Below are 25833 nucleotides of genomic sequence, written 5' to 3' on the forward strand. Positions count from 1 at the left end.
TTCGAAGCCCATGGAATCCCAAGCACGGGTGGTGTCTTCTCAAAGTCAGCAAGCAAAGGAATATCAGGATGAACCTGGATGTTTTCTTCTCAGCACCTGGGGACTCTCACCAGCAAATGCTCTGTTGGAATCCACAGTGGAGACCTTAGCTCCCTAATGCAACTAGGGATGGGGGAAAACCCAAAGGGGCAAGGAGAGCCAAAGACACAGAGAAAAGTCTTGAAGTCCCCTAACTTCATGACAGGGATTCTCATACTCGAAGCTCGCGCCATGCCCTGCTTACTGCGATGTGTTTTTTAGTCCTGATGTCCATATTCTCAGGTTTCCTGGCTGATGTGTTCCTGGCAGAGAGAAAGCAAAAGTTTCCAGCCAAAGCTGTGAGTAACAAATCAGCCACGGCCAAGCTTTTGTCCTCATTGCCCAGTGAAGACAGAAGACAGCCTGAGTGTCCAGGACACGGTCACTTTGCCTGGCACCTATGCAAGCTTGTCCAGAATAGAAGAATGAGCAACCCTAGGGCTGGCCTTTTGCCCCTCAGGAGCAAAGGACATGGAGAACAGGTATAAACCAGCAGAGCTTGAATGGTCAGTGACTTTAAATCTTAATCTTCTTTTAAAAGTCCATGATTAATGACATTGCAGCTGGAATCAAAGGAACATTTTCTCTCCTCCTTGTTGGCCAAACTTACATGTACTTTCTTCCAAATCTATACCTCCAAGACTGGATTTTGAGTTTTTGTTTGAGAAAAATACTGTACACTGTGTTAGGGCTGATTCACAAGGTGCTGTTGTAAAAACATTCTCAGCTCCTGTCTTTCAAGAACTTGGGCATTACTTCTTCATGTGCAGGGCATCCTGGAACTTGGTGCTGGTGTACTGGGCATGAAATCCTTTCTTGCTGATGGTGTCATCCGTGTGGAATCGAATCATTAGGGAATCTCCTGCAGAGTAGATTTCTTCTAAAGGCTGAGGAAAGGAGAAAGGAAAACCAGGGGGACTTTAAGTCGGTTCTCTGTGATTGGAGTTTAAAATGAGGATGGAACAGGACCCTGCACAAGGACATAGGATGGCTGATGCTGCCATGAGGTGTCCCTGGCACCAGAGGCTCTGACGGGCAGCAAAACAAGCTCCTTTTCAAAGGAAAGCATTGTAAATTCTGCCCCAGAGAAATCCCTGGGCCCTGCTTTTCCAAAGGTGACCCTAGACGCATAGCTCTGTAGAATCTATTTATGATTGAGCACATAGGCGGGCCAGGTACTGTGCTAAGCACGTACAGATCTTATCTCCTGTAAACTTTAGGACAGTCTTATTAGGCAGGTACTATCTCCATTTGACACTTGAGGAAACTGGGACTCAGGTTTTCACAGGTAGGCAGGACCCAAACTCAGGTCTTTCTGACTGTAAAATATGCACCATGAATCACCCAGCTCTAGGGTGGCCATTGTGGTATGTCTCCCAGGAAAACTAAAACAAAGACCATTGCTCAGGCCAATGTCCTGTCCAAAGACAGAAAGTGACACACAGCTACTGCATTTGTCAGAAAGGTTTGCCAGGGGAGAGTCTAGGAAAGAAACGAGGTTCCAAGGTTGCCTGTCAGGTTCTAGCAGAGCCAAACTGGGCTTCCCACACAGTTCACTTCTCAGGACCCTCCTCTCCAGTTTAAAAGACTTTATTTATCAAAAGCAGTGCATTGGTTAAGTCACACTTTATCTTTCTTTCTTGAAGGGATAGGGAAAATGAAGGAAATTAGTCAAAGAGGTATGTAAATGACAGTTCGAGTGCTGTTTAGCATGCGGAGCACTGGTGACTCCAAAATGATTTGACATAAGTTCAGCCAAAACAGCAAAGAAGCTTGAGTGATCAGCCCTGGACACAAAGGAAATGAGAGGGCAGAGCCCAGCACCGGCAGTGTCCAGTGTAGCACAGCCAGGGAGTGACCAGGACACTGTGCTGGCTGGTTCACATACTTCCACTGAGCACCAACTGTATGCCAGGCCCTATGTCAGGTCCTGGGGAAAGAGTGAACAAAACAGGTCTGCCCCATGCTGGACAGGTGGCCCAGGAAAGAGGCAACAATGAGAAAAGTGTTAATGACCTTGAGCATAACTATTGTGCTTATAGTAAGAGTGTGATTTGTAATTTTCATAGGCTTTTGTTTTTGCTTGGGGAGAGAATTGTGAATATAGGGGACATACAAAAGCATAATTAATTTTAAAAAGACTGAAAGCCAAATAAAAAATTGGGGGGATGGGAGCTTTAAAAAACGGGGGAACATCCTAAAAGGAGACGTGCTCTTCCATAGCTGACTTCACTCCGAGGCCTTCCTGGACTGTTCCCTGGCTGCCTCCCAAACTCCTCTCAGAAGATTGTCTCCCACCCCACCGCAGGTGAATGGGGCTCCTGGCTGTTACTAGTAAGTGGCAGGGGTAGCTAGGACTTAAACCCAGGGCGTCAGGCTCCACGACTCAGGCTCTGCGTCATCGGGCTTTGCCCCTGGCCCCAGCATGCCTGGGACTCACCCCAGAGCCACAGAAGCGGCCGAGCCTGGGCGCGGAGCTGTCATAGCCGTCATAGGCTTCCATGTAGTCGTAGCCACAGTCAGCCTCCTCCTCGACCTCAAAGGTCCGGAATATCAACTCCACGCCGTAGCCGTCCTCTGCCACTATCACCCAGTCGCAGCGGGCCTGGCTTGGGTAGTTGTTGTCCCCAAACTGGGCATGGGAGTAGAGCTCTTTGGTCTGCACTTCAGCCTTCAGCCTGCCGCCACACTCTAGACAGAGAGAGAACCAAGATGCTCCCTCGGCACAGAGAACCCACATGCCACCCCTTTCTTCCCGTCTGCTTTCTCAGCAGAGCTGGTGAGTGCCCTGTAGGGGAGACCAGGCAATCCTATCGTCCCATTTTTGCAGAGGAGTAAACAGAGGTCCATGGCTCTGAGGTCAGGGCTCCCTTGGGTGTCCCAATGGGACCTGACAAACCAAGGTCCTATGTTCCCAGATTGGGCCACATAAGGCCTCTTAAAACACCTGAGAATGTTACTGATAAAAGCTAGCTGCCTTTTTCCTCTCTCCAGTTATGGAGACATGGGGCCAATGGTTGGTTTTCCTGACTGATCACTGAGACGTGGCTGCATCTTTATCACTTCCCTGGAAGTGCTAGAAGCATCTGAGAAGGGCTCACACCAGCCAGACTGACTCACTGTAATTTGTAATTCCTGCCAACAGAGGGCGATAAAAGCACATCAGAACTGCAGGTGAGCTCTCAACCCTAGAAAACTCAGCAGCTATCTGACTGGCTCTTGCCAGTGAGAGTATTGACTTCAGGCCAACTGTGAGGCCCCTGTGGGTGTCATAGGTGAGCTGTGCCTCAGAATTTAGGCTTGCATTCCATAGCCTTGGTTTCTGGGTCTTTTGTTAGGACAGTAACTCTGATAGGCCTGGGTCCTATATTATCCTGCGTCAAGGCCAGTTGAGTTCACATAAAATTAAATGTATAAATGAAACTGGTCTAGATTAGAAAGCACCAGAAATTCTGGAGGCAAATTCCTCCACAGTGCATCCTCCCAAGGGGCCCAGAGCTCACCCTGGTGCGGACTCTGCCCAGACTGGTTCCTAACCCTCCCAGTCCCTTTACTAAATAATGACTCTGAATGTGCCCCCATTTCCTGCCGGGACCCTGACCCACCTCGAGTACCTATTTTCCTGGTCTCTGCAGGGACAAAAGGTGACATCACTAGTCAATGGCTTTTAAACATCTCTGGGGGGAGCTGGAACTCCTCAAGGATCTTAGAGGGTTCCATTTCCCATGAATGTTTTTTGCTAAGCAAAGGCAAGCTAAACTCCCTGGGGACGCTGGTCACAGTTTTGCTTGACCTGATTCATATTTTCTGGTTCTGAAAAAAAGTTGGGGGGAGGGGCTGTTAAAAGGATCACAGAATCCCATGATCGTGATGTCAGACTCGGCGTCACAGAAGCTGAGTGGGTCTCACTTGGGTAGCCACCGGCTCTGCCAAAAGGCCCTGATCTAACACCAGGATCAGAGTCAAAGTTGCCTCCGTGTGTCTAGTCCCAGGGGATATGATAACATTTTAATGGCTAAAGAGCAGAGTCAATTTTCTTACTGGCATTCTATTTAACAAAGTAGATAATATAAGTCATAAGCATATACATTTTCCTCCAAAGGACCCAACAGAGCTATTTACATTTTGAGTGGAGAAAAAATAATGGGGAACAGAAACATTTTTCATTTTCCAGAACTGTTCTTTACAGGGTAAAAAGGACTGCTCTCCACCACTCAGCTCCCAGACTGGGACTCCACATGTCAGCAAAAGTACAAGTACATTTTTAAAAAGGAGGAAGGGGTAAGGAAAGAAGGCAGGAAGGAAACAAATGGGGTGCCAGCAAAGGGTTGCCGGTTTTGTCAATTAAGGACACTCGACAAGAACAACCCTTTCCCTGTGGTTGCTGATGTTCTATCACACACCCTCCTCCCTGCAAATAGTCAGAATACAAGGCAGTCCTTTCCCTGCCTTCAGACCTCTGCATCTCCTGCCCAGGCGCTCATCTACCTGTGCTGTGCACTGCCTGGAAGCCTTTCCTCTGCACCGAGGCGTCAGAATAAAACCTGAGGAACAGGCTGCTGCCTGAAGTCACCACGGGGTCTGGTTTCTTGCTGCCACAGAAACGGCCGAGGATGGGGGCCAGGCTGTCGGGCCCGTCGTACATTTCCAGGTGGTCATAGGCACATTCCTGGTGCTGCTCGATCTCAAACTCATTAAACATCTGGAGACAGAAGAGCAGAAAGTAAGGAAAGGGCCTGGGGTCCAGCTGGTGGGGAAGTGGGGTAGGGGGCACCTCTCCATGGGCTGGAAGAGGAAGGGGCGAGGCAGCGCATCTGGCATCTGTCCAGCCAGTGGTGTGCGTGGTCAGGATGATGCTTGGGGACATCTGTAGAGAGGATCTCAACTCAGCCTTGTATTTGGTCCCCAAAGCAAGCCTTGAGGTAGTCACACGAGCTCTTGCTACGGTGACTACATTGCCAATGAAAGAGCCAGGGTTCAGAGAGTTTAAACACTCGCTGACATTTGGACAGCTATTAAGTGGCAGCGCCAGGCTTTTGGCCACCCAGATCTGTTTTCCATCCTATCAGGCAGCTTCTCCCTCACTTAACTCGAAGAGCCAGCAGTGACTGAGTGCTCACTCTGTGCCCACAGCTGTTGTAGGTGTCTCACAAGTGTCACCTCATTTAACTCTCACAATCCTGTGGCGTGTCAATCCCTCTTTACAGATGAGGAAACTGAGGCAAGGAGATGTCAGATGACTTGCCCAAAGTCACACACTAGTAGAGCTGGGCCATGATCCAGGAGTCCTGGCTTCAGAGGCCTTGCTCTTGACCTCTGCATTCTACCATGCGGTCCTTCAGTACAAATGATACAGGCAAGGCCTCATGAAGTGCACCCTCTGGTGGCACCTTCACAGAGGCTGTTTTTCCATGCCAGGAACTCATGGCCGTTTTCTCACTTCTGGTTATCCCTTATGTGCAGATGGGAACACTGAGTCTTAGAGAAGTTAGCCCAAGTTCACGCAGCTGGAGACAGATGCAGCTGAACTGGACCCCCAGCCAGCCTTCTCCAGCCCACACTAACCATCACTCGGTTATACTGCCTCCCTCCTCCCTGTCCCCCTTAAGGACTGTCCCCTGAAGCTGACTGGGGGAGCCCCACAATTTTAGGCCATACACCAGGCTTTTCAGCTGGAATGTAGACTTCTCAGGTGCTGTGTGGATAACTGACCGATGGATACCCATGGCATCCAGGGAGATGGGACAAGGCTAGTGGGGACAGTGGTAGGTGAAGACTTGGACCCAAATGACAGAGCTGGGAGAGAGGACATTAGTTGAGGGAGGGGGTGTCTCAATTTAAAGCAGGGGGACTGGGGTGGCAGGCAATAACCAAAAGAATGGGCTCTGACTAGGTCAGCTAAATTATAGTTCCTTGGGAGATCTGGGATAAGTCAGTAATCATGTCCATCTGTCCTGCAACATGTTACCAGAAGACCATTTTACTTAGAAGCAGCTGTAATGCTGCCGGAAAGCCATACAACAACCTAGAATATTTCTCATTACTCTTACCCTGGAACCCTGCATGAAGGATGTAACCCAGTAACAATCCCAAATCTATACGTCATGTACAACCCGGAGAAAGCCTGAGGAAGTAATTAGTTGGGGCTGTCTTTTCTTTCTCCTTCGGCCCTCCCCCCTCCTGTGATTATAAGATGTTAAGCTCTGCTGGCCCTTTCTGGAACACATTTTCAGGGCTACCTAATCTATGTGTCTCCCTGGTTGCCATTGTCATATTGGTTATATGTATTTGGTCTCAGTTTGTTTTCAGGTCAATACAGGGCAGAGATGGAAGTGGGAAGGGGCCGTGTGCTATAAAGACTTTCCCAGGAATGACAAACACCCCCATGGGCAAAGCTCTTCACACCTCATGAGAAAGGGAGCTTTGGGGCCAGAGGGTGGTGGGTAGAGACACGGGCAGGATCAGCGGCACCAGGGTGGGTCATGCAATGAGAGGGAAACCGAGGCCAGGGAGGTGGGGAGCTCCACAAAGGTCCATGGAACACCCTGCCGCGGTCCCCATGTAGTGAAACACCGGTTTTCTTGAGAAGTACTCAACTCACATTCTGTGGTGAGATTCTATTAAAAATATAGAGCTCAATCACTATATTCGCCATCCGTTTTCCAAGGAAGCGTCTTTTTAAAACTAACACGTGTGTATGAACCTGGAATAAACGCTTCCCGTTGTGCAGGTTGCGCGTTCCCAACCCCAGGGGGCGCCCCGCCTCGCGGACGTCAGGGATTTATGTTGCCATTGAAAACATGTGCCAGCAGATGGCAGTCTTGGCGACGGAGTGCCTTTCTGCAATGCGCTCTTCAACGCACCCTCGCCCCGGTCCGAGGCTGTTCTGGCTGACCCAGGGCAGCAGCTCTTAGCAGAGCCGCCCCCAAAGCAACCCCCACGGGAGCAGCCCGTGCGTGCGCGGGGCCCGCTGTGAGCACAGTGTGGCCGGGGTCCTGTCTTCTCCCCCCTCGACGCCCTAGGAGCCCATTCTCCTGCCTCTGCTCCTCCTCACGGCTCTCACCAGCGCACACCCACGCGAGTCCCTGCGTGGACATCTATTTATCACCACGTTCTCCTTTGTTCTCTTTCATTCTCCCTGAGTTATTAGGGCCCATAATTCATAGGGCCAATCTTACGCATCTCCACAGTCAGAACGACCCATTTGGAAAAATGTTTTTCTGTCTGGAGTACAACAAATTCTCCAGCTGGCAAGAGGATTTGTTTCATACTCCAGGATCTGGGAGTCCCTTGGGGTTGAGAAATGACACTTGCACGAGAGTCTCATTTCGCCTTTGAAATAACTGAGCATGGTATAACATACACACGAATGAGAATTTAAATAAAGTCTTGGAAGAATTTTTTTTTTTTATTTCAAGAAAGAATTAGCATAAAGAACTTAGTCTACTATTGCTAATGGAAAAAAATGTAAGTCGTAGAAGAATATGAATAATAAGATGGCATTTGACTAAGAAAAAAATTTTTCCCATGCATATATATACATGATTGTATGTGCAGAATTTCTGGAAGAATTATAAGAAAATGTTCACGGTGGTCATTTCTAGAGTGTGAATGAGGGATCTGGAGACTTTTGATTTCCACTTTCCAACCTTCTGTACTGATTACGTTTTATTCTACCTTGAGAAGGTATTGTTTTGTAAAAACTTTAAACTGGAAACATTGAATCTCAAACAGCACGGCAGATCTATGCGGTGGGTGCCACCTCATACTGACACAGCTGTGAGCGGGTGTTATTTATAGAGCTTGTGTGCATCCTTTCTTTTAATCTGTGCAAGAGCCCACGGGGTTGACTTTATTAGCATCCCTGTTTCCTGGATAATGAAACTGAGACCTGAAAATGTTGAGTAACTGCTCCTAAGTTCAGAGGTGGGAAGTGGCAGAGCAGAGATCTAAACCCACATCCAAAGTGATACCAAAGTCGTTCTTAATAGACTACAGAATCGACTCACAAGTTTCACCCTGTGGCCTGCAGTCGAGGAGATATTCCAGGTACACTCCCTCCGGCTGGGGTATTTGTCGGGCCAGTTGGGGCTCGCCAGGGTCCCCTCTGCAGTGCTGATCTTGTGTGCACAGCCAGCTGGGAGCCATAGGGGGACACATACAGAGAGAGAAGTCGTTCACTTGTGGGCAGCACCGAAGGCCTTCTAGGGGAGACCCCTTACCTCTCTCTTAATTGTCTTGGGGTTATTATCAAATGTCGGGGGACAGGGCGGTCAGCCTGAATCTAGTGCCCACGGGTGCAGACATTTGCTAATTTATTTGAACTGGCTTTACTGCTTTCCCATCTGTGGCTCAGGAGTGGGGTCATCTTTCCTTTTCTTACTATTGACATTGCGGTTATAACTGCAAATATAATAGCATTAGTACCAAGTTAAGATCACAGGTCCTAGGGTCAGGTGAACCTTGGTTCAAGTCCTGATTCCATCACTTGCAATCTGTGGGACTTTGGGCACTTACATAAGCTTCAATGTCCTTACTTGTACAATATGGACTAAATGAGATGTATCTCTCCTGTCCTCTCCCACACCACAGCAGGCAAGCCTTGCCCTGGCCCAGGCCCACCTCACAAGTACTTGACTGTTCTTTCCAAGTTTGGTTCTTCTGCCTACCTCCCAAACCTACCCCTTACCACCCACATCAACGCCACTGGGCTGGGCTCAGAGGGTGGGCTACATCCTGCTTCTGAAGATGGATTAGCTCATCCTTTAATATTCCAGGCAGACCCTGATCAGCCTCTGTGACACCCCAGCCAAATCTCCTAACTCCAAAATATACCATGGAGGGGGCATGGGGTCTTTACATTTTCCCCCACCCTCAACTTCCTTTGCAGAGCTCCTGGCTGGGGCCAAGGCCTGCAGGCCTATGTGTTTATCACACAGGCTCAAACTCCCTTCACCGGGCAAGGTAAGAACAGAGGGAAATCTTTTTCCAGAATGACTGGAAAGTCAAAGCCATCCAGCCCTGGAGAACTCCCAGTAGTGAAATGGAGCAGTGAGCAAAGTTTTCCCCAAATTTTACTTTACTATTAGACCTGCATATGGTAAATAATATGACATAGACATAGATGGCTATTTACTTATTGACATTTGAGTGCACAACGTGTCAGACTGTCTGAAATACTTTCGAGGCATTCTTTCAATCCTCACAATAACTTTAAGGAGACATGTTTTTAACAGAAGAGAAAACGGAGGCTCAGAGAGGTTAAATAACTTGCCCCAAATCACATAGCTAGCGAATGGCAAAGCCAGGATTTAAAGCTACGTAGTCTGACTCTGGATCCTTTAGGCTTAATTACATTGCAATAATAACTCAACCCAGAGCACCTGAGGCCCCCCACGTGCCTCCTGAAGCCTAGGGAAACTGCTCAGGGTTCCGAGCTCGAGCTCAGGACGAAGAGCTCCCCACCCGACCCCCTCACTCGCGCACGCGCACACGCGCCCTGGAGGGAGGGGTGCGGCCAAGGTCAGCCCTCGCCGGCCGAGGTCCAGCCTCACCCTCTTTGCAGTCGTGCCTGTTGTCGTGCAGCCGGTAGCCGTTCCTGCACCTGCACAGGTAGCTCCCGAACGTGTTGACGCACTCGTGCTGGCACCCGCCGTTGTCCTTGGCGCACTCGTCCTTGTCTGGGGAGATCAACGGACTCTCCTGAGAACCGGGGAACGTCCCGGTTCAGAGCCCCGCTCCAAGGTGGCCTCCTCCAGGCAGCCTCCCTGATTGCCTGCCCCACTCTGATTATCCCCTTGGGGTGGGGTGGGGGGTGGAGAAGGGAGCTTTGCCTCAGACTTGTTGGGTATTACTTGGCCCTGGTATGTGTAGACTTCCCCGTGCTCTTAAAGCACTTTAATGTATATATGTTCTCCACCTCTGCTCCCTGCCAAAACAGGAGCTCCCCGAAGGTAGGCTAATATTAATAAGAATAGTAACAGCAATAAAAATAAGTTTATTGAACATTTACTATGGAATGGGCACTGCCCCAAGCACTTTCTATGCATTATCTAAGTTAATTCTCACCCAACCTTAGGAGGGAGGTGCCTATACCCCCATTTTACAAGTAAGGAAACTGAGGCTGAGACCAGTTAATGTGCCCAAGTTCAGTCAGTGAGCAAGTGGCCTGTGAGACTGATCTGGAGGCCCGGGCTTGTGCCCCGCGACCCCACACCACCTCCTGTGTGTGGAGTGGTTACCACAGGCCAGGCAGCCCAGGGCCAGCCCTACTCCACCACTTCCCGCTGTCGTGACCTTGGGCAGTTCCTGACCTCTTTGGTTGCTTCACCTGTAACGTGGAGACAGTGATGGTATCCTTACCTCATAGGGGTGTTTATAATTATTATTATATTTGAACTCAAGTGTTAGTTCCTGTTATCCTTATGGTTCTGTGGCACCAGCCAGCGTGGGATGTGGCCTCTCCTAAGTTGACTTCTTCCTGCAATAACCAAGGATCAACCTCCCTCCCCGCTCCCCTATCTGGAATGACTTCAGGCTCAGTCGTCTCTCCCTCCCCTCTCTATACCCTCTTTCCCACCTTGGTTAATGTGTCCTTGAACACTTTGTATTTTAGCCGCACCCTCTTGCTTCATAAGGACAACTAAGAACCTTTCCAGAACCCTTAAACAAATACAGAAGGGATGATGTCCCCAGCACTCCAGCGCCGCAACCACTTCTCTCCTTCCCTTCCTCTCTGCGTCCTTCTGCAGGTGACTCGCAGATCCTCACCCCTGTTCTGACCGGTCTCCTCTGCCCTTGGGTTCCGTGTTGTGAATGTGGAACTGTCCCCCGCACCGGAGGCCCCACACCCCCTCCTCTGAGGTGGCTCCTGCCCATTCCACCACCCTGGCCCTCCAGCTGCCCAGCCCTCCCAGCTCCACACGGCCTGGCCTGGCTTTGTCAGATGACATTTGTAGACTTCCCCTACTCAGGAACCTACAGTGGGTCCCATTTCCTGTCCCATTGGATCCCAGCTCTTCAGGCGTGTTCAAGGCCCTTCATGACCCCCCCCACCACACACACACACACACACACACACACACACACACACACACACACACGTACAACTTGGCCTATTTCATGCCCTTGGCTTCCCAGCGTGGGTCTCCATGCAGGCTGGTCTCATCTCTGTCTCTGTGCTCAGTTGACACCCCAAGCCCATGCTCACACTGCCTCCCCTTCTTGGGACTTTGATCTCCTTCTCACTAGTTATCCTATCTGCACCCCAGCACCCTCCCATCCCTTAAGACCTGGCTCAGACCACCATTCTCCTGCACAAATTCTTCACCCACTGCTCCAGGCAACCATGGGCTTGGCTTCCCTTTTCTCCAAATATTAGCCCTTGTGACCTACTCCACAGAACCCAGGCTGGGACTTACAGGGTGTGTGTCCAGGGTGTTGTCCAGTGCTGGGGGCACTTCCCTGACAACCTCTCTGAGCCTAGTACTGTGCTGTACCCACAATGGGCACTCAAAAAATAAAAAATAAAAAATCCCACGTGTGCTCAGTGAGATATTGAAAGAATAATTCACAGAAACCAAGCTCCAGGTACCTATAAAATCAACTAATGATTGGGTTGGTTCTATGCTAAGCACTGAGAATATAAAGATAAGCAAAATACAGTTCCTGCCCTTAAACAGTCCACACTCTAATATGATGTGACAAGCAGGACCTGCTGCATAATTTGCAGAGCTGGGAGCAAGAGGAACATGGAGGTCTCTTGTTCAAAAACTATTACAAATTTCAAGATGACAACCACAGAGCCTTACACCAAGTGTGAGGCCCTTGCAAGTGCAGGCCCTGTGCTACTGCACAGGCCACAGGCCCTGGTGACAACAGCCCTAATGGAGGGGAGGTCGGCAGTGCTACGGAAACAGGATGAAAGGAAAATCATTGTGCTAAGAGGGATGAGGGGAAGCCAGAGAAACTACAGAAAGTGGCATTTTGGGTCTTCGAGTCTAAGCAGGAGCTTTCTAAGTGGGGAGAGATGAAGGATATTCCAGGGAGAGGGAAGGCCCTGGGCAGTGAGGGTGGGGGTGGGGGTTTAGGAGTGCAGGGTGCTGGCATGGGAGGCAGGGGGATTACTGGTGATCGGTGCACAGGGCCCCTGGCCAAGGAGATGTGACATAGGCCGGGGCGCCGAAGAAGTGTGCAGCATCCGCCGCTGTGCTAGGGACAATGGGCCCTTTCTACAGCGGCCGTGCAGGCCCTGATGACTCACGGCCTTCCATTTGAGAACTGGGGTCCAAGTCCCTCCCAAATTCATGCCCACCTGGAACCTCACGATATGACCTTATTTGGAAATAGGGTCTCTGCAGAAGTTAAGGAATTTGAGATAAAATCATCCTGCATTTAGGGTCAGCCTTAATCCCAATGACTGGAGTCCTTATAAGAAGAGGGGAGGACACAGGAGACAGAGAAGGAGGCCATGTGAAGACAGAGGCAGAGACGGAGTGATGCTATAAGCCAAGAAGGCCGAGGACTGTGGGAACCACCACAAACTAGGAAGAGCCAAAGGGTTTTTTCCTAGAACCTTCCGAGGGAGCATGGCCCTACCACCACCTTCATTTCACACTTCTGTTCCCCAGAATGGTAGGAGAATAGGGTTCTGTTGTTTTAAACCACCCTGTTGGTGGTAGTTTGTTATGGCAGTCCTAGGAAATTAATGCAGATACCAGTATTTAAAAAACCCTGGATCTAGGCATGACACATTGGGAGGGAAGCAGGAGCGGCAGAGAGGAGGTGGCCAGGGTCCCCAGAGGCCAGGAGCCTGTTGCTCCCTGACTATCCACAGTCTCACCTCTGCACCTGCATACCTGAGAAGAAGTGGGCCCTGAAGCCACGTTTGGAGACCGTGTTGTCGGACTTGAACTCCACACGCATGTTGTTGCTCTGCGAGGTGATGACCTCAGGCGTCTCAGAGCCGCAGAACTTGCCATGCAGCCTGGTGTCAGAGGACAGGCCACTGCGCACCTCCACAAAGTCGTACTTACAGACCTGCAAGGGAGCATGGTGCAGTGTGGCCCAGTGATGCCCATGTCCCCACCCCGACCCCCAACGCACAGTTGCACACTACCAGATGGCCAGGTGGTCTCAGCCAGGTCCAGGGGGAGGGTGCCCTTGACTCTTACTATGCTGATCGTTAGAATGAATTCCAGAGGGCAGCAGGGAGACCCCTGGCTTTCCAGCTGAGGCTCTGTGCAGGCACCTTTGCCTGGCATAAGAGCATAGGGCTCCAAAACCTGCACTGCCATAACTCTGTAGCCTTGCTTTTACTTATCGTATATATTGGGCTTCCATGTGAGATTTTGCTGGAAGAAAGAGCCCCTACTGCTAGAAGAAAAAGAAGAGGAGGGGAGGGAGGAAAAGTTTGCAATCCACTAATACATTCCAACTCCATTACATTCTCATGTAGAGAAATCGAATCTCAGAGGGGGATAGACATTTGTCTGAAGTCACACAGCTCAGCAGTGGTGGAGCCAGGACTAGACTCCATGTTGCTTGCTGTAGCGATGATTTTTTTCAAAAAGAACTTAACTGCTATGTGGTCTGATCAATTGCTTTCAAGGTTTTGTTCTTTCTGTGCAATATTCACTTTCGGATGAGCCCCTCATTGGCATGAGAGTCTCTGTGCATCGGGGACATTGGCATTGGGGTCTCTTCTCAATATCTCAAAGGCCTGACTGGTCAAGTGAGAGCCAGGCCAGTGCATTCTCAAGGTGAGAATCCTGCTCAGCTGGGGCCTGGGGAGCGTGGAGAAGGCCCTGTGTCCCAGGGGTCCCTCCAGCCCAAGGTGCAGGTGTAGGCACGCCTGACTAGCACTCTGGCTGCAGAGCACTGCCTGGGCCTCAACTCACTTGGTCATCCACGACCACTGCCCAAGACAGGGAACAGGCTGGCCATTGTGTCCTTTTTCCTAACTGATCCTCACACCTCCTTTCCCCGCAGCTGGAAACCAACTCCCAGGGGACACACCTGTCCTGACCACCCCTCACCCCCAGCTTCCTCAACTCTTGTCTGATTCTCCTCAGGTTATCAGTGCCAAGGTGGCCAGAGGTGCTCTATCTGCAGAGGATGTGTGGCTGAAGTTGGTGGACAAAATGCTCCCCCAGATTCTGCCCAGCTTGGATCCTATGACCCTCAGAAGCTGCAGTTCCAGTGCAAGCCATCTCCCTTCCCTGTCTGCTGGGCCTCTCACCAGTTCCCAGCTCTGAGTCACATCTCAGCACAATCTCCAGTTAATTAGAGCAAAGAAACATACGTCATTGCCTTCCAGTTCAAACACTTCAAACTGAAGGGAGATCCGGTATTGAGCGGGGGCCACCACCTGCCAGACACAGTTTTTGTTTGTGGGATACTCCTTTGGCCACCCAGGGCTGGTGATGGTTCCATTCAGCTTGGTAATGAAACCGCCACAGGCCACTGCACGGGGGAAACAGAAACAAGATTCATTTGGTTTTAGTTCCAAGTGACTGCGATTTCCCCCAAGCAGCAATAAGCCCTGCTGTTCTTTAATAATAATAATAAAAAGTTAGACCACCTGATTAATTCAGTGTCCTTTATTCTAGTCTAGTTGTTTCAACTAAAGATTTGGAGGGACGAAGTTGGGGACAAGTCTTTACTGCTCTAAAAATGACAACAATGCATTTGTGCTTTCCTGTCACCCCATGGCATAGTTGGGGGCTCCATGTGACTTGGACCAAAGAGGAATTAGAAGTGTCTGCAGCTATTCAACATACCTGGCTCGCATGACCGAGCAGATGCACACAGGTGGCCACAGAAAACGGAGCACCAGCCAGGTCGAAATGAGATGTGCCACAAGCTGAGTCACACCAAAGTGCCCATAGTTTTCTTTGCTTTTTTTCCCTACCTTAATAATCATGTGAATTTTACAAGGTCACAGAAGAAAATAAACCGTGGCCCCGGTTTCACAGTTTCTAGGGCAGAGTCCACATAATTTTGGCAGTTGTTTCTCTCTCCAGGAAGTAGGTGGCTCTTCCACCACGTGTGACCATTGTTACTTCAAGCCAGCCAGCTGCCCCATCTCTGCTCCACTTCTCCCAGGACCTGTCTCCCATCCCCTCTCATCTCAGCTTGGCGGGTACAACACCAACCTTCGCATGTCTTCTTATCGGCAGCCAGCTCGTAGCCAGGGTCACAGGCGCACTTGTAGCTGCCCAGTGTGTTTGCACAGCGATGCTCGCACCCACCATGATCCGGCCAGGAACACTCATCCACCTCTGTTGGGCAAGGAAGGTGACCCCAGTTAAATCATCACAAAGCCACCCATCCCTTCCATATCCCAAGGTCCCCAGCTAGTGTCCTACAAGAGCAGCTCCTGGTGACCACCTCCCAAGGAGTCTCTTGTCCACATCTAAAAAACTGGCTGCAGCTACAGGGAAGAGCGGGATCCTGACAGCACTGAGAAGTGAATTCTTTGAGGTGTTCAGTCGGCAGTGTTCATTTGTGATTTCTAAAATATCTCACAATGTACCATTCCAGAGACTTCATCAGAGACATTAAATGAAAGGTAAGGACACACAGATAAATTTCTAGATGAAGATGTATAAATATTCTCTAGACATTAGAACCAGAATCTGTTATTTAGTATTTTCATAAATACCCTTAAGAGGTATGCACATGGAGCTCTTCGAGGTTATGGACCACACAGGGCTCTGAGGGCAGCCAGTTCTCCCGGGAGGAACTGCAGGCAGAGGCGATCGGGAGGCTGAGCTAGCAGGGGAGTCTGATGGGATTCAGCACCGACAAGCATTTGGGGCAATTAAATAAGGGCAAGTAGGATGCCCTGAGTGTTGTTCAGAGGAAAAGCACAGGAGTCACCTGAGGAAAAGCAAAAACCCTAGCATTGGGCATCTGCAAGAACAGTATTAGAAATAAAAAGAAAAATATTATTCTGTTGCCAACCATGGTACATCTATCCCTGAAGGAGAGCATGCAGGTTATGGCCTAACTGAGCTGGGAGGGGTCTAGTGAAGGGCAACTGAACACTGAGACGTCTTAAAAATAAAAAAGTCCAATCCAGAAAGAAGAAAGAGTTGAGGTGGGGGGAGGGGGGAGAGGGGAAGGAGAGTATTGCTCTACCACGCTGTGGAGGGTAGGAATAGAGCAAGCATGGAGTTGTTCACCGAATCTTGGAAGACTGGGTTACACATAAAATAAAAGCAATCAGTTGGAATAGACTGAAAAGATACCCAGTCTTGCCACCTCAGACAGGGATACTTTTCATAACATTTCTGAGATGGCTTTTCAGACCCCACTTGAAAACTCAGAGATAGGACTCTTGCTACTTTTCAAAGGTATTTTGGGTCAAAAGTCTGACTCCTTGCAACTTCTAACCCAGCGATCCTGCAGAAAATGCAAGTCCTGCAACCATCATGGCTCCCTCCATCCTGCCCGTTTCTAACTCAAACCCATTTCCTTCCAATCTTCCTGTCTGCAAAACACAAGCTTCTCATCAATCTGGTTGCTTTCCACTGCGTAAAGGATGGCTTGTAAATATGCCATCCTTTCACATAGTGGAGAGTAAACCTAGGTAACTCTACGAGTGACGTGTTGTTGGGCTCAACATAGGCTTAAATAGATTGGTCATTAGGGGCGACCGGGTTTAGGAGAGATGCTCTAGGCAGGGGGTTGAAGTTGCCCGTGGCCTCAAACAAACGTTATTAAGTACGCTCAGATAGTAACAATCATGCAATTATTTGTTTGTCACTTTATAATATGCAAAGCGCTTTCTTCAACATTTTGTAGAAAGTATAGGAGGAGGAGAATAGAGAATAGGGAGTGGAAAGAGTCCAGGCTTTAGAATGAATCAGGCAGACCTGGGTTGCATCCATTAGGGGATCTTCTCCCAACAAACTAGGTAACCAGTGGAGGTTTAACCTCTCTGAGCCTCCCTCGTGCTTTAAAATAGGAATAATAACAATTGCTTTTAGGGTTGACTGAAAATGATGCACATGAAGTGCCCAGCATATAGACAGTCAATACACGGAGTTGTCACTGCAGACAGTGGAGTTGTTTTTGACAGTGGAGTTGTGCAGCCACACAATGATGGGGGTAGTGAAAAGGGTAAGGTTACCTGAGCATACCTGAGTCAGGCGAGAGTGGAGTAGTGCAGGTCTGAGCAGGGGAGGGAAACAAGGCAAGAATAGAAAGAAGGAAAATGCTTCCAGGATGGGCCAGTGAAGAAGATGAATGGGCAGGAGGGCTGCACAGCCGACTCAGGGGAGTGGCTGGTGGGCCAGGAAGGTGCATGAGAGGTGTACTCTCACACCTGAGCTCTCTCCAGCAAGAGCAGTGGGATGTGTGGCCATTTACAGCCCTGCTCCAGTGTGGATGGACCGTGTGGAAGTGTACCCGGGGCCCTGCTCTCAGAGGCAGCCTGGCTGTGGGCAGTGCCTCCACGCTGTGATATAGTAGCATCTACTCCAAGCCCAGTGGCTCATGCTTGCTCTGAGCTTCAGTGGCCAAGGCCAAACCTCCAGAAAAATCTGGAGAGCGTGGGAGTAGGAGAAGAGGCTGGAACCAGGGCTCTGTTTGGTTAGCATAGCAGGAGTTCTGGCTTCTTTTCATTCTTCAAGTGTTAGGAGTGAAAGATGGAACCATTCTGTAGTTAGATCATGAGACCTCAAAAATTGTTTCAGAGAGAGTTAAGGAAAGAGAAGACAGAAAGCAACCCTAGGCTTTTGGAGAAATACCTTGAAGGAAGCCAGTCCCCCCCACCACCACCAAACACCCCATGGTGGCCCATCAGCACTGGGACAGTGGAATGTAGAGATGAAGGTAGGAATCCTTATTATGGGGGAGTCAGGGACCAAAATGGCCTGGCCAACCCTTGATGCTGCTGCCATCTCCCAAAGCAGCCAGAAACGTAAGGTGCTCATTTGCTGCCTGGCCAGCAGACTCTGAGAGGGGTGGCCATCTGGCACTGGGAGAGGGTGCAGAGGCCAACTGGCACCCTGGCCAGATTTACATGCCAGCTGGGCCTTGGGCAGAGCCTCCTGCCAACTGGCACCGAGGCAGGAGCTTCTTTGGCTTGCTCCAACTCTTCTGCAGCGCCTTTGTATTATTCTTCCAGTTTCTTTCTCTGGAGAGGCCCCAACACACGTGCTGGGCACTGTGCTCACAGGACATCCTACTGATGGCCTTGTTGGAAAAAGGCAGCTAAGGAAGCCACTGTGCCCAGTCTCTAGACTTGTGCTGTCTGATGGGGCAGCCCCTGCTCACATGTGGTCATTGAGCACCTGAAATGCAGCTGGTCTAAACTGAGATGTGCTCTGAGTGCAAAACACACCGGATTTCCAAGACTTAGTATGAAAAAAACCATAAAATATCTCATTAATAGTGTGGATATCAGTTACACCTTAAAATATTATTTTGGATATATTAGATGAGATAAAATACACTACTAAAACTAATTTCACCTGTTTTTTTCTTTTGTAAGGTGGCTGCTGGAAAATTTAAAACTACATATGTGGCTCTCATTTGTGCCTTATACCCTATCTCTGTTGGGTGGTGCTGCATGAGACTGTGGTCGCTCACCCCATGCATCTTTAGGAGAGCCCGGCAAGGCAGGCATAGCAGGTGACAGGATGCCCAGTCCACCAAGGAGGAATCTGAGCCCCATTCATTCATTCATCCATTCATTCATTCATTCTTTGCTCAATAAGTATTTATTGAGCCTACTGTGTGCCATGCAATGGGAATACAGTGGAGAACAAAGCAGTACGATCCAGTCACAGAAAGGAAAATTGACCTGCCAGAGAGTGGATAGCTAGTAAGGAATTCAGGCAGATTAGCTCCCAGAACTTCAGAAGCCAAATCCAGGGCCTGTTTTTCTATACCCCTTTAGTATTGAAAAGGCAGGAAGGTAACTCATATCAGAATCAAATCACAAACACTAATGAAAAATCCCTTCACTTTCCTTCCCTATGGCTTTAGGTCTCCTTGAGGGAAAGAGAGTGGAACATGGAATCCTGTAGATCCAGTTCTAGTCTAGTTTTGCCACTTTAGAACTTCCATGTCCTTAATTTTAAAATGGGGGTAATACTAATGCCTACCAAGGGGTTTTTCTGGAAGATAAAGTGAGATAACTAATGCAGTTTTGGCACATGGCCAGCACTCAATAGATGTCTTTTTTCCCCCTTTCATCGGTCTAGATGAGATATCTACTAGTCCTAATTCCTCCATTAAGAGTCAGGGTCAAGGTGAAGGTTAGATAGTTCTTCTTTTCTAAGTGTGGTTCTCTGCAGTCCCCCTTGATGTAAAAAAGATGCCAAGCTGGGTCTATGCACTCAGTTAGTGCAGTTGGGACTCAATTAACACTTCACAGCATCTAAAGAGATGTTTACAGATTGAGATGCCCTTGACATAGGATGCTGGTGACCTGCATCCACCCCCAGGTGGAGCCTGATGGCCTCCCCAAGGTCCACACTCCCGCACAGCCACATAACCACCCACTTTCTTGCCGGTCTCCTCTACCACCTTCAGCTCTTGAGAACAATGACTGTGTGCTTCCCTCGATATCCCCAGCTCTAGTACAGTGCTGACACATGGTTTAATGAGTGCTGACTGAATATTCAAAGTGGAGGAGGGAGAAGAGACAGGGCTGGTCATCATGGTTACTTACAGCAGGTCAAGGCTCCTGCTCCATCCCTTACAAACTAGTTCAGCATCATAGAAACCTTCCCTTCCACTGCCCCAACTAGCATCGCCAGGAGGGTTGCCATAAAACCCTCAGGAGGTCCAGTTAAATTTGACTTTCAGATAAGCAATCAATCAATTCTTAGCATAGTATGCAATATGTGGGATGTATACTGAAAAATAATTCTTTATCTGAAAGACAAAATTAACTGGGCATCCTGGTTTTTTATTTCCTAAATCTGGCAACCCTAATTTCAAGGCTCAGTTGGTCCTCTCAAAAATGTGCATTGCTGATAACCAGCAGAGCCAGGAATGAGGATGTATCAGTAGGAACTGGGTACCAGTTATCTCCCTGGAATGGAGCCCCAACACTTAACTTACAGACCTAGGGTGGAGGTCAGGAGAATTAAAATAAACAGAATTAAAATAAAAAGCTCATAATCATTCATGACATGTGGTAGGCAGAATAAGGCTCCCCCAGACTGTCTGCGTCCTGGTCCCTGGAACCTGTGAATCTGTTTCTTTACTTGGCAGAAAGGACTCCGCAGGTATGATTAAACATAGGATCTTGAGACAGGAGATTCTCCTGAGTTATCTGGGTGGGCCCAATGTCATCATGAGGGTCCATGCAAGGGAAAGAGGGATGAGAGGAGGACTCAGAAGTAGCAACGCTGCCGACAGAGGCGGAGGTCTGTGATGCAGCCTGAGAAAGACTCAGCTGCCCATCACTGGCTTTCAAGGTGGAGTGGACCACAAGCCAAGAAGTATGGAAGGCTTCTAGAAGCTGGAAAAACAGGGAAACGGATTCTCTCCTAGGGCCTCACGAAGGAATGCAGCCCTGCCAACACCTTGATTTTAGCCCAGGAAGACCCATTTCAGACTTCTGACCTCCAGAACTGTAAGATAATGAACTTGTATATTTTAAGCCACCAAGTTAGTGGCAATTTGTTACAGCAACAATAGGAAACTAATACGAGGGTGCTTCAAAAAATTCATGGAAAGATTCATATTATCTTTTCATTCTATTTTTCCATGAACTTTTTGAAGTACCCTCATACATCACAATAGCAAGAGGAAATTGTCACACCATTTTTTTCCAGAAAGAATTACAACTCGAAGATTCCTTCCCTAGTAAATGCAGTTAATGGACTAAACACTATACCAGGTGTATTCACTTACACTATTTCATTTTCTCCTGATGACAACCTTGCAATAACCCTGTCACTGCTGCCAAATCAGGCGGGGACCACCCCTGGCTGGGAGACACCAGCACGTGCAGTCTGGGCCAGGTTGGGGCAGGGGCTGTAAATTTCCAGGCATCTTCACTAAGGCTGCCATGTCCTTCTCTCTGCTGTCACAAGCTGATCGCATTTAAAATACACTTGCTGTGACCTGGCTTTTTTTGCTTTGGAAAGAAGCCACTAAGTTTTGTCTCCAATTATTCAGAGCTTTATGATTCTTGCTGTTTCTGCTTAGGTTTTGCTTTCCCCTGGATGCCTCAAAACAGAAAATAATCCTACATCTTGTTTGGCACTTGTCAGCTTATAAAGTGCCACCGCAGCCATCATTTCATTGGGGAGTCACAACAACTGGTCAGGTAAAATGGGCAGATTTCCTTCTCCCTGTTTTATTGAGAGGAAAACACTGAGGCTTCAGTAAGGACAAATGGCTGCCTGCTCTGGGTGACATGGCTTGAAGTGAGTTCTTCTGACACCCAGTCCATTCATGTAGAACCCGGGAGAAGGATCTAAGACAGGGACAGAAGGGGAGAATGGGAATAAGGGGAGAGATCAGGGTTCCTGGACTAGCACAGCCAGAAGTCCCAGAGAGGAGGGAAGGAAGGGAGAGCAGCCTCCTCCTGGGTGCAAGTAACTGGGGATCTGGGGAAGTAGTGCCAATAGTTAAGGGCCTCAGCTGCAGAAGATGGACTCTCTCTCTTCAAGGGCTGCTGCTGTGCTGCTAGGCACCCCACCATAATGCCCTCGGGGATATCCATGCTTCCCCCTTAGGGTACGGTCTGTGGGCCTTCCAGGGCCCTGACAGCAGAGAAGGAAGACCTGTCCATCCAGAGGAGGGTTGGAAACCCTCTCTTCTGGGGCTAGGAATGCTGGGTCTGCCCATGCCACTCAGAACCTACCAAGCAGCAGGTCCCCGAGGCAACATGGAGGTGTGTTCCCACCCTCTCACCCACTTCCCAGCCCCACTCACTTGGGGGTAGGCACGTAGGTTGGGGTGCTGTTGCGTGAGGAGCTGAAGACCTGGATTGCCTCTCTGGCCCACATCAAGAAACACACAGCAAAGCTGTGGACAGAGCTTGAGCTGAGGAGTGAGACTGACTAGGCTTGGATCCTTGGTCTGTCGCTTAACTCTCTGAGTTACCCTGAGTGACCCGGCCCTTCTCAGCCTGATCAAATGTGATCCAAACCTAACTCAAGGGGTATTTGGGGAATTAAATGGCATCATGTAAATTAAATACCTTACGCAGTTCTTGGAACACAGTAGTGCTCCATTAATGATAGCTGTTGTGCAAATTCTTGTTATCAATGCTGAATTTTACTGCAGTGTAACTTGACCTTGTAAACTTACTAAATCTAAGTTCCAAGTATAGAACTTTTTGCTAAGTAGAAGCCAAGACTCAGCCTGTTCCCGATCAGGTGTGAACTCTGCAGGGAGCCCCAGGCATGGCTCCAAAATGGGTCACTGCCTCTCCCTGCAGGGAGCCTCATTTGGTGTGAAGTTTCCATATGTGATTCTTAAGCCGGTGGGGAGTAATGTTCCTTCCTGTGACTAAAAGTGGAAACAAACTGCTAATTCATACCCTTGAAAAAATTGGCTGCAAAGCCCGCTTTATTGATAGAGCCATCGGACACAAACTTCATCCACAGTCTGTTGGAGCTTGATTTCACATCCTCTGGCTTCTCGTAGCCACAGAAGTGACCGATCAGGGCGCTCTCTTCCGTGTGGCCATCGCGGATCTCCAGGTAGTCGTATGCACAGCCGTCATGCCTTTCAATCTAGAGGGAGGAACAGAGGCAACGTGGATGATGGGTGGCTCAGCTTTAAAGTTTTTGATTTAAGAAGAGAACCTAAATGTCACTCTCAAAATCTCACCAAGAGCCAAAAGGACTCAAGTGAGTCCTGGGCTTTCCCCAGCTGTTTCCTAGTTACAGAAATCAAGAGGGAATCAAGCTGAGAAGAGACTAGGAGAGGTTAAACAGGGAAGAACGATTCTACAAAACCTCCTTGGAGCCCATTGTAGATTGTCACTTTGACTATTCCTCTCCTCCTCTCTAGCAGTCTTAGAAGGGAGGCAGACCCAATTTCAAAGCCTGCAAAGATTTTGTTATCAGATGCCCGGGCACAACACACCATGGGCTTGAAATGGCCTCTTAGCTTCCTGTTTTTAACCAGAAAGTGGAAACCCATCTTTACAGAGCAGAGGGTGTCCAGCAAAAACTGTCATTTACTTTGTCCTTGGTACGACAACCTGAGCAGCACTCACCTCAAAAGCTTGGAAGGTAAGTCCCACGTGAAACCCCTCCGAAACCGTGATCCTCCAAACACATTCCTTGGAAGGTCTGTAGTCATCTGGGTAGTTGGGAGATTGAATCTGACCAGCATCTTTGTTAATGTCTCCTCCACAGGTAGCTGTGGAAAGAGAGCGCACAGGAAGGGGTGGGGGTGGGGGGAGCCTGGTCGGATCTCAGGAAGGAAGGCGGGTGGCCACTTGCCACCACTAGGTGGCTCCACTCACCAACATTTTCACCTCCATCCAACAAAGACTGCCTTCAGAAAAGCACAACTGCATTTATTTTCAACTCTGAATTCCCCACCCCCCACAGAAAGAAAATAGCCGTGCAGAGCAGTGGCTTTCCACCTTTGCTATGCATTAAAATCACTGGGGAGATTTTTCAAAACGTGGAAACCGGGGCCACATCCCCCGAGGCTCTGATTCAAGTGGGCGCAGGAGCACCGAGCAGCAGTGGAGATCCCCAGGTGACTCGGACATAGAGGACCGCTGGTGCAGAGGGACACGTGCCTGCATACACACACGCACAGTTTCTTTTACAAAAACAAAACTTTGGCCTCCCCAAATCACAATAATTTAAGGCCCAATAATTTTCTAGTCACTTCCCTCTTTTGCTGGGGGACAAGGTGGGGTGGGGAGCGAGCCAGGAAAACTCAACGAGTACAACAAACAGAAGCACCATGGCCTGGTGGCAGCGGCCCAGAGCCCAGACTGATGGGTCCCCTCTACAACCAGGTGACCTTGGAGGCCCCTCTAAGAAATGCAGTTAGAAGTTCTCTGATGTTGTCCAAAGTATTCTTTTCTCAGAAGAAACAAACAGAGGCCCAGAGAGGTCAGAGTCTGCTCGGGCTCACACAGCTATTCAGAGGCTGCTGCAATTTCCACAGGTGCTATACCCCCCGACATCACCCTCAATGGGGGAAGCCGACTTCCCAGCTGGACGAGTGAGGGTTCGGTGCGGTGGTGGCAGGGAGACAACACCAGTTCTGAAGAGAGCACAGCTGGCCTCTGCTTCCAGATGGTGGGGGAGGGGACCATGCAATCCTCAGCTTGCCCCTGAGGCAGCTGCCCCTGCCCTGGTGGCTCTGGCAAGTGGCCATGTGTGCCTAGGGTGGATGAGGGACAGCGGGCTGCATGGGGAGACAGAGGCACAGGAGGAGCACCCACGTGGCTTCTTCGTCATGAACAAACCTTCGTACACTGCGAAGAACCCCTTGCCCAGGATGTTGCTGCTACTGCGGAACTCCACCCAGAGCCGGCTATCAGTGGAGACGAGGGGCTCTGGGACTTTGTCGCCACAAAACCTACCTGAAAAGTGGGAAAGAAACAGTCAGGATGCCTGGAGACAGCAGGAAGACGCTCACTGCAGACTGAGAGAAAGCGTGGTTCCTCGGATGTGGTTCGAAGCGAGCAATGGCCCCAGCTGTGGCAATATATCCTGGAGCCCACACAGGGGTAGACAATGGAAGTGAAAGAGTCGCATACCTGTGTGCCTCATTCTGACCGACTTCAGGAGAATTCCAGAGTCCAATCGATCAAGGTACCCGGAGTATAGCCACGGCCCCCCTTCCCTGCCAAATGGGTCCTGCCAAGGCTCTGAAGGTGTGGCAGAATAGTGGCCTGAGACAGTGATGAAGGTTTGTTTCCCTGGCATTTCCTATTGCATACACGTCCTTCCCTTCTGGGGCTTTAGACATTCTATGTTTTTGGCTCAGGAAGGGATGCCAGAGAATACACGACAAAGAAATCAAATCTTCTTGGCTTCTGAATTTCACAATACTGAAGATCTGGAGGAATGCAGGGAAAATAAGAGCACACTTCCTGTCCTTGGAGTCTTAGGAGATTCCTAGGATGGAGGTGTGAGGAGACTAGGGAGAGAGGACTGGAGGGCATCCTCAAGCCCCTCAAAGGACCTGTACCCCCATCGCACCCTGAACTGAGACTCTGGATGGAAAAGGATGATAGAGACCCCAGGTAGGTTTATGGATCTGGAAGGAGCAGAAAACTGTGCCCCCAGTCCCTGGGCAGAGCCTGGAGGACAACAAGACCCTGGACTCCCCTGCCCCTCCCAGCGTCAGAACACAAGTGTCTATGTGGTTGGTCCAGACATTTGGCCCCAAGACGGGCAGAGCTGTTCAGGCACAGCATGGTAAGAAGGCAGCAACGTGATTCCAGGCTCCCGGTGGGGGATGGAAGCGACTTTCCTGTAGCCCCGAGGATCTGGGGATCCACAGAACGTCTCCCAAGCTTCCAGGGAGATGTGGACTTGGTGCTGTTCTGAACTGGCCTAGGACTGAGACGAGGGAGCGCAGCAGCCACTTATATGGAGGAGGACTAGCCGGGGTGAGGACAGCAGGCAAGGCCAGGCAAGACGGCAGTAGGGATCTCCCACCCCACCCCACCCGGGGGAAGAAAACACAAATAACTGAAATTAAGTTCTGACTACCTGATGGAAAAGGGGCTCATAATAGCTGTAAACTTTTGTGTTTGATAAAAAGACAAGTAAACTTGTATTTCTTAGACAC

The 25833-nt window shown here is 49.5% G+C and overlaps 1 protein-coding gene across 2 annotated transcripts in view; it reads right to left on the reverse strand.

Moving 5' to 3' along the window:
• Positions 1-830: 830 nt before the first annotated feature.
• The window catches only part of TLL2 (tolloid like 2), a 120457-nt gene continuing 95454 nt past the window's right edge, over positions 831-25833 (reverse strand). For both annotated transcript variants that reach the window (XM_063102699.1, XM_063102700.1), the window contains 11 exons: positions 24500-24616; positions 23282-23427; positions 22598-22793; positions 15234-15359; positions 14381-14541; positions 12936-13116; positions 9633-9758; positions 8088-8215; positions 4567-4780; positions 2519-2769; positions 831-965 (listed from right to left, as the gene is read on the reverse strand). In XM_063102699.1, coding sequence (XP_062958769.1) covers positions 831-965; positions 2519-2769; positions 4567-4780; positions 8088-8215; positions 9633-9758; positions 12936-13116; positions 14381-14541; positions 15234-15359; positions 22598-22793; positions 23282-23427; positions 24500-24616 — 1781 coding nt within the window. The remainder of the gene's footprint in view (positions 966-2518; positions 2770-4566; positions 4781-8087; positions 8216-9632; positions 9759-12935; positions 13117-14380; positions 14542-15233; positions 15360-22597; positions 22794-23281; positions 23428-24499; positions 24617-25833) is intronic.

The sequence above is a fragment of the Cynocephalus volans genome, chromosome 7 (genome assembly GCF_027409185.1).
Source record: "Cynocephalus volans isolate mCynVol1 chromosome 7, mCynVol1.pri, whole genome shotgun sequence".
In the NCBI taxonomy this organism is placed as follows: domain Eukaryota; kingdom Metazoa; phylum Chordata; class Mammalia; order Dermoptera; family Cynocephalidae; genus Cynocephalus; species Cynocephalus volans.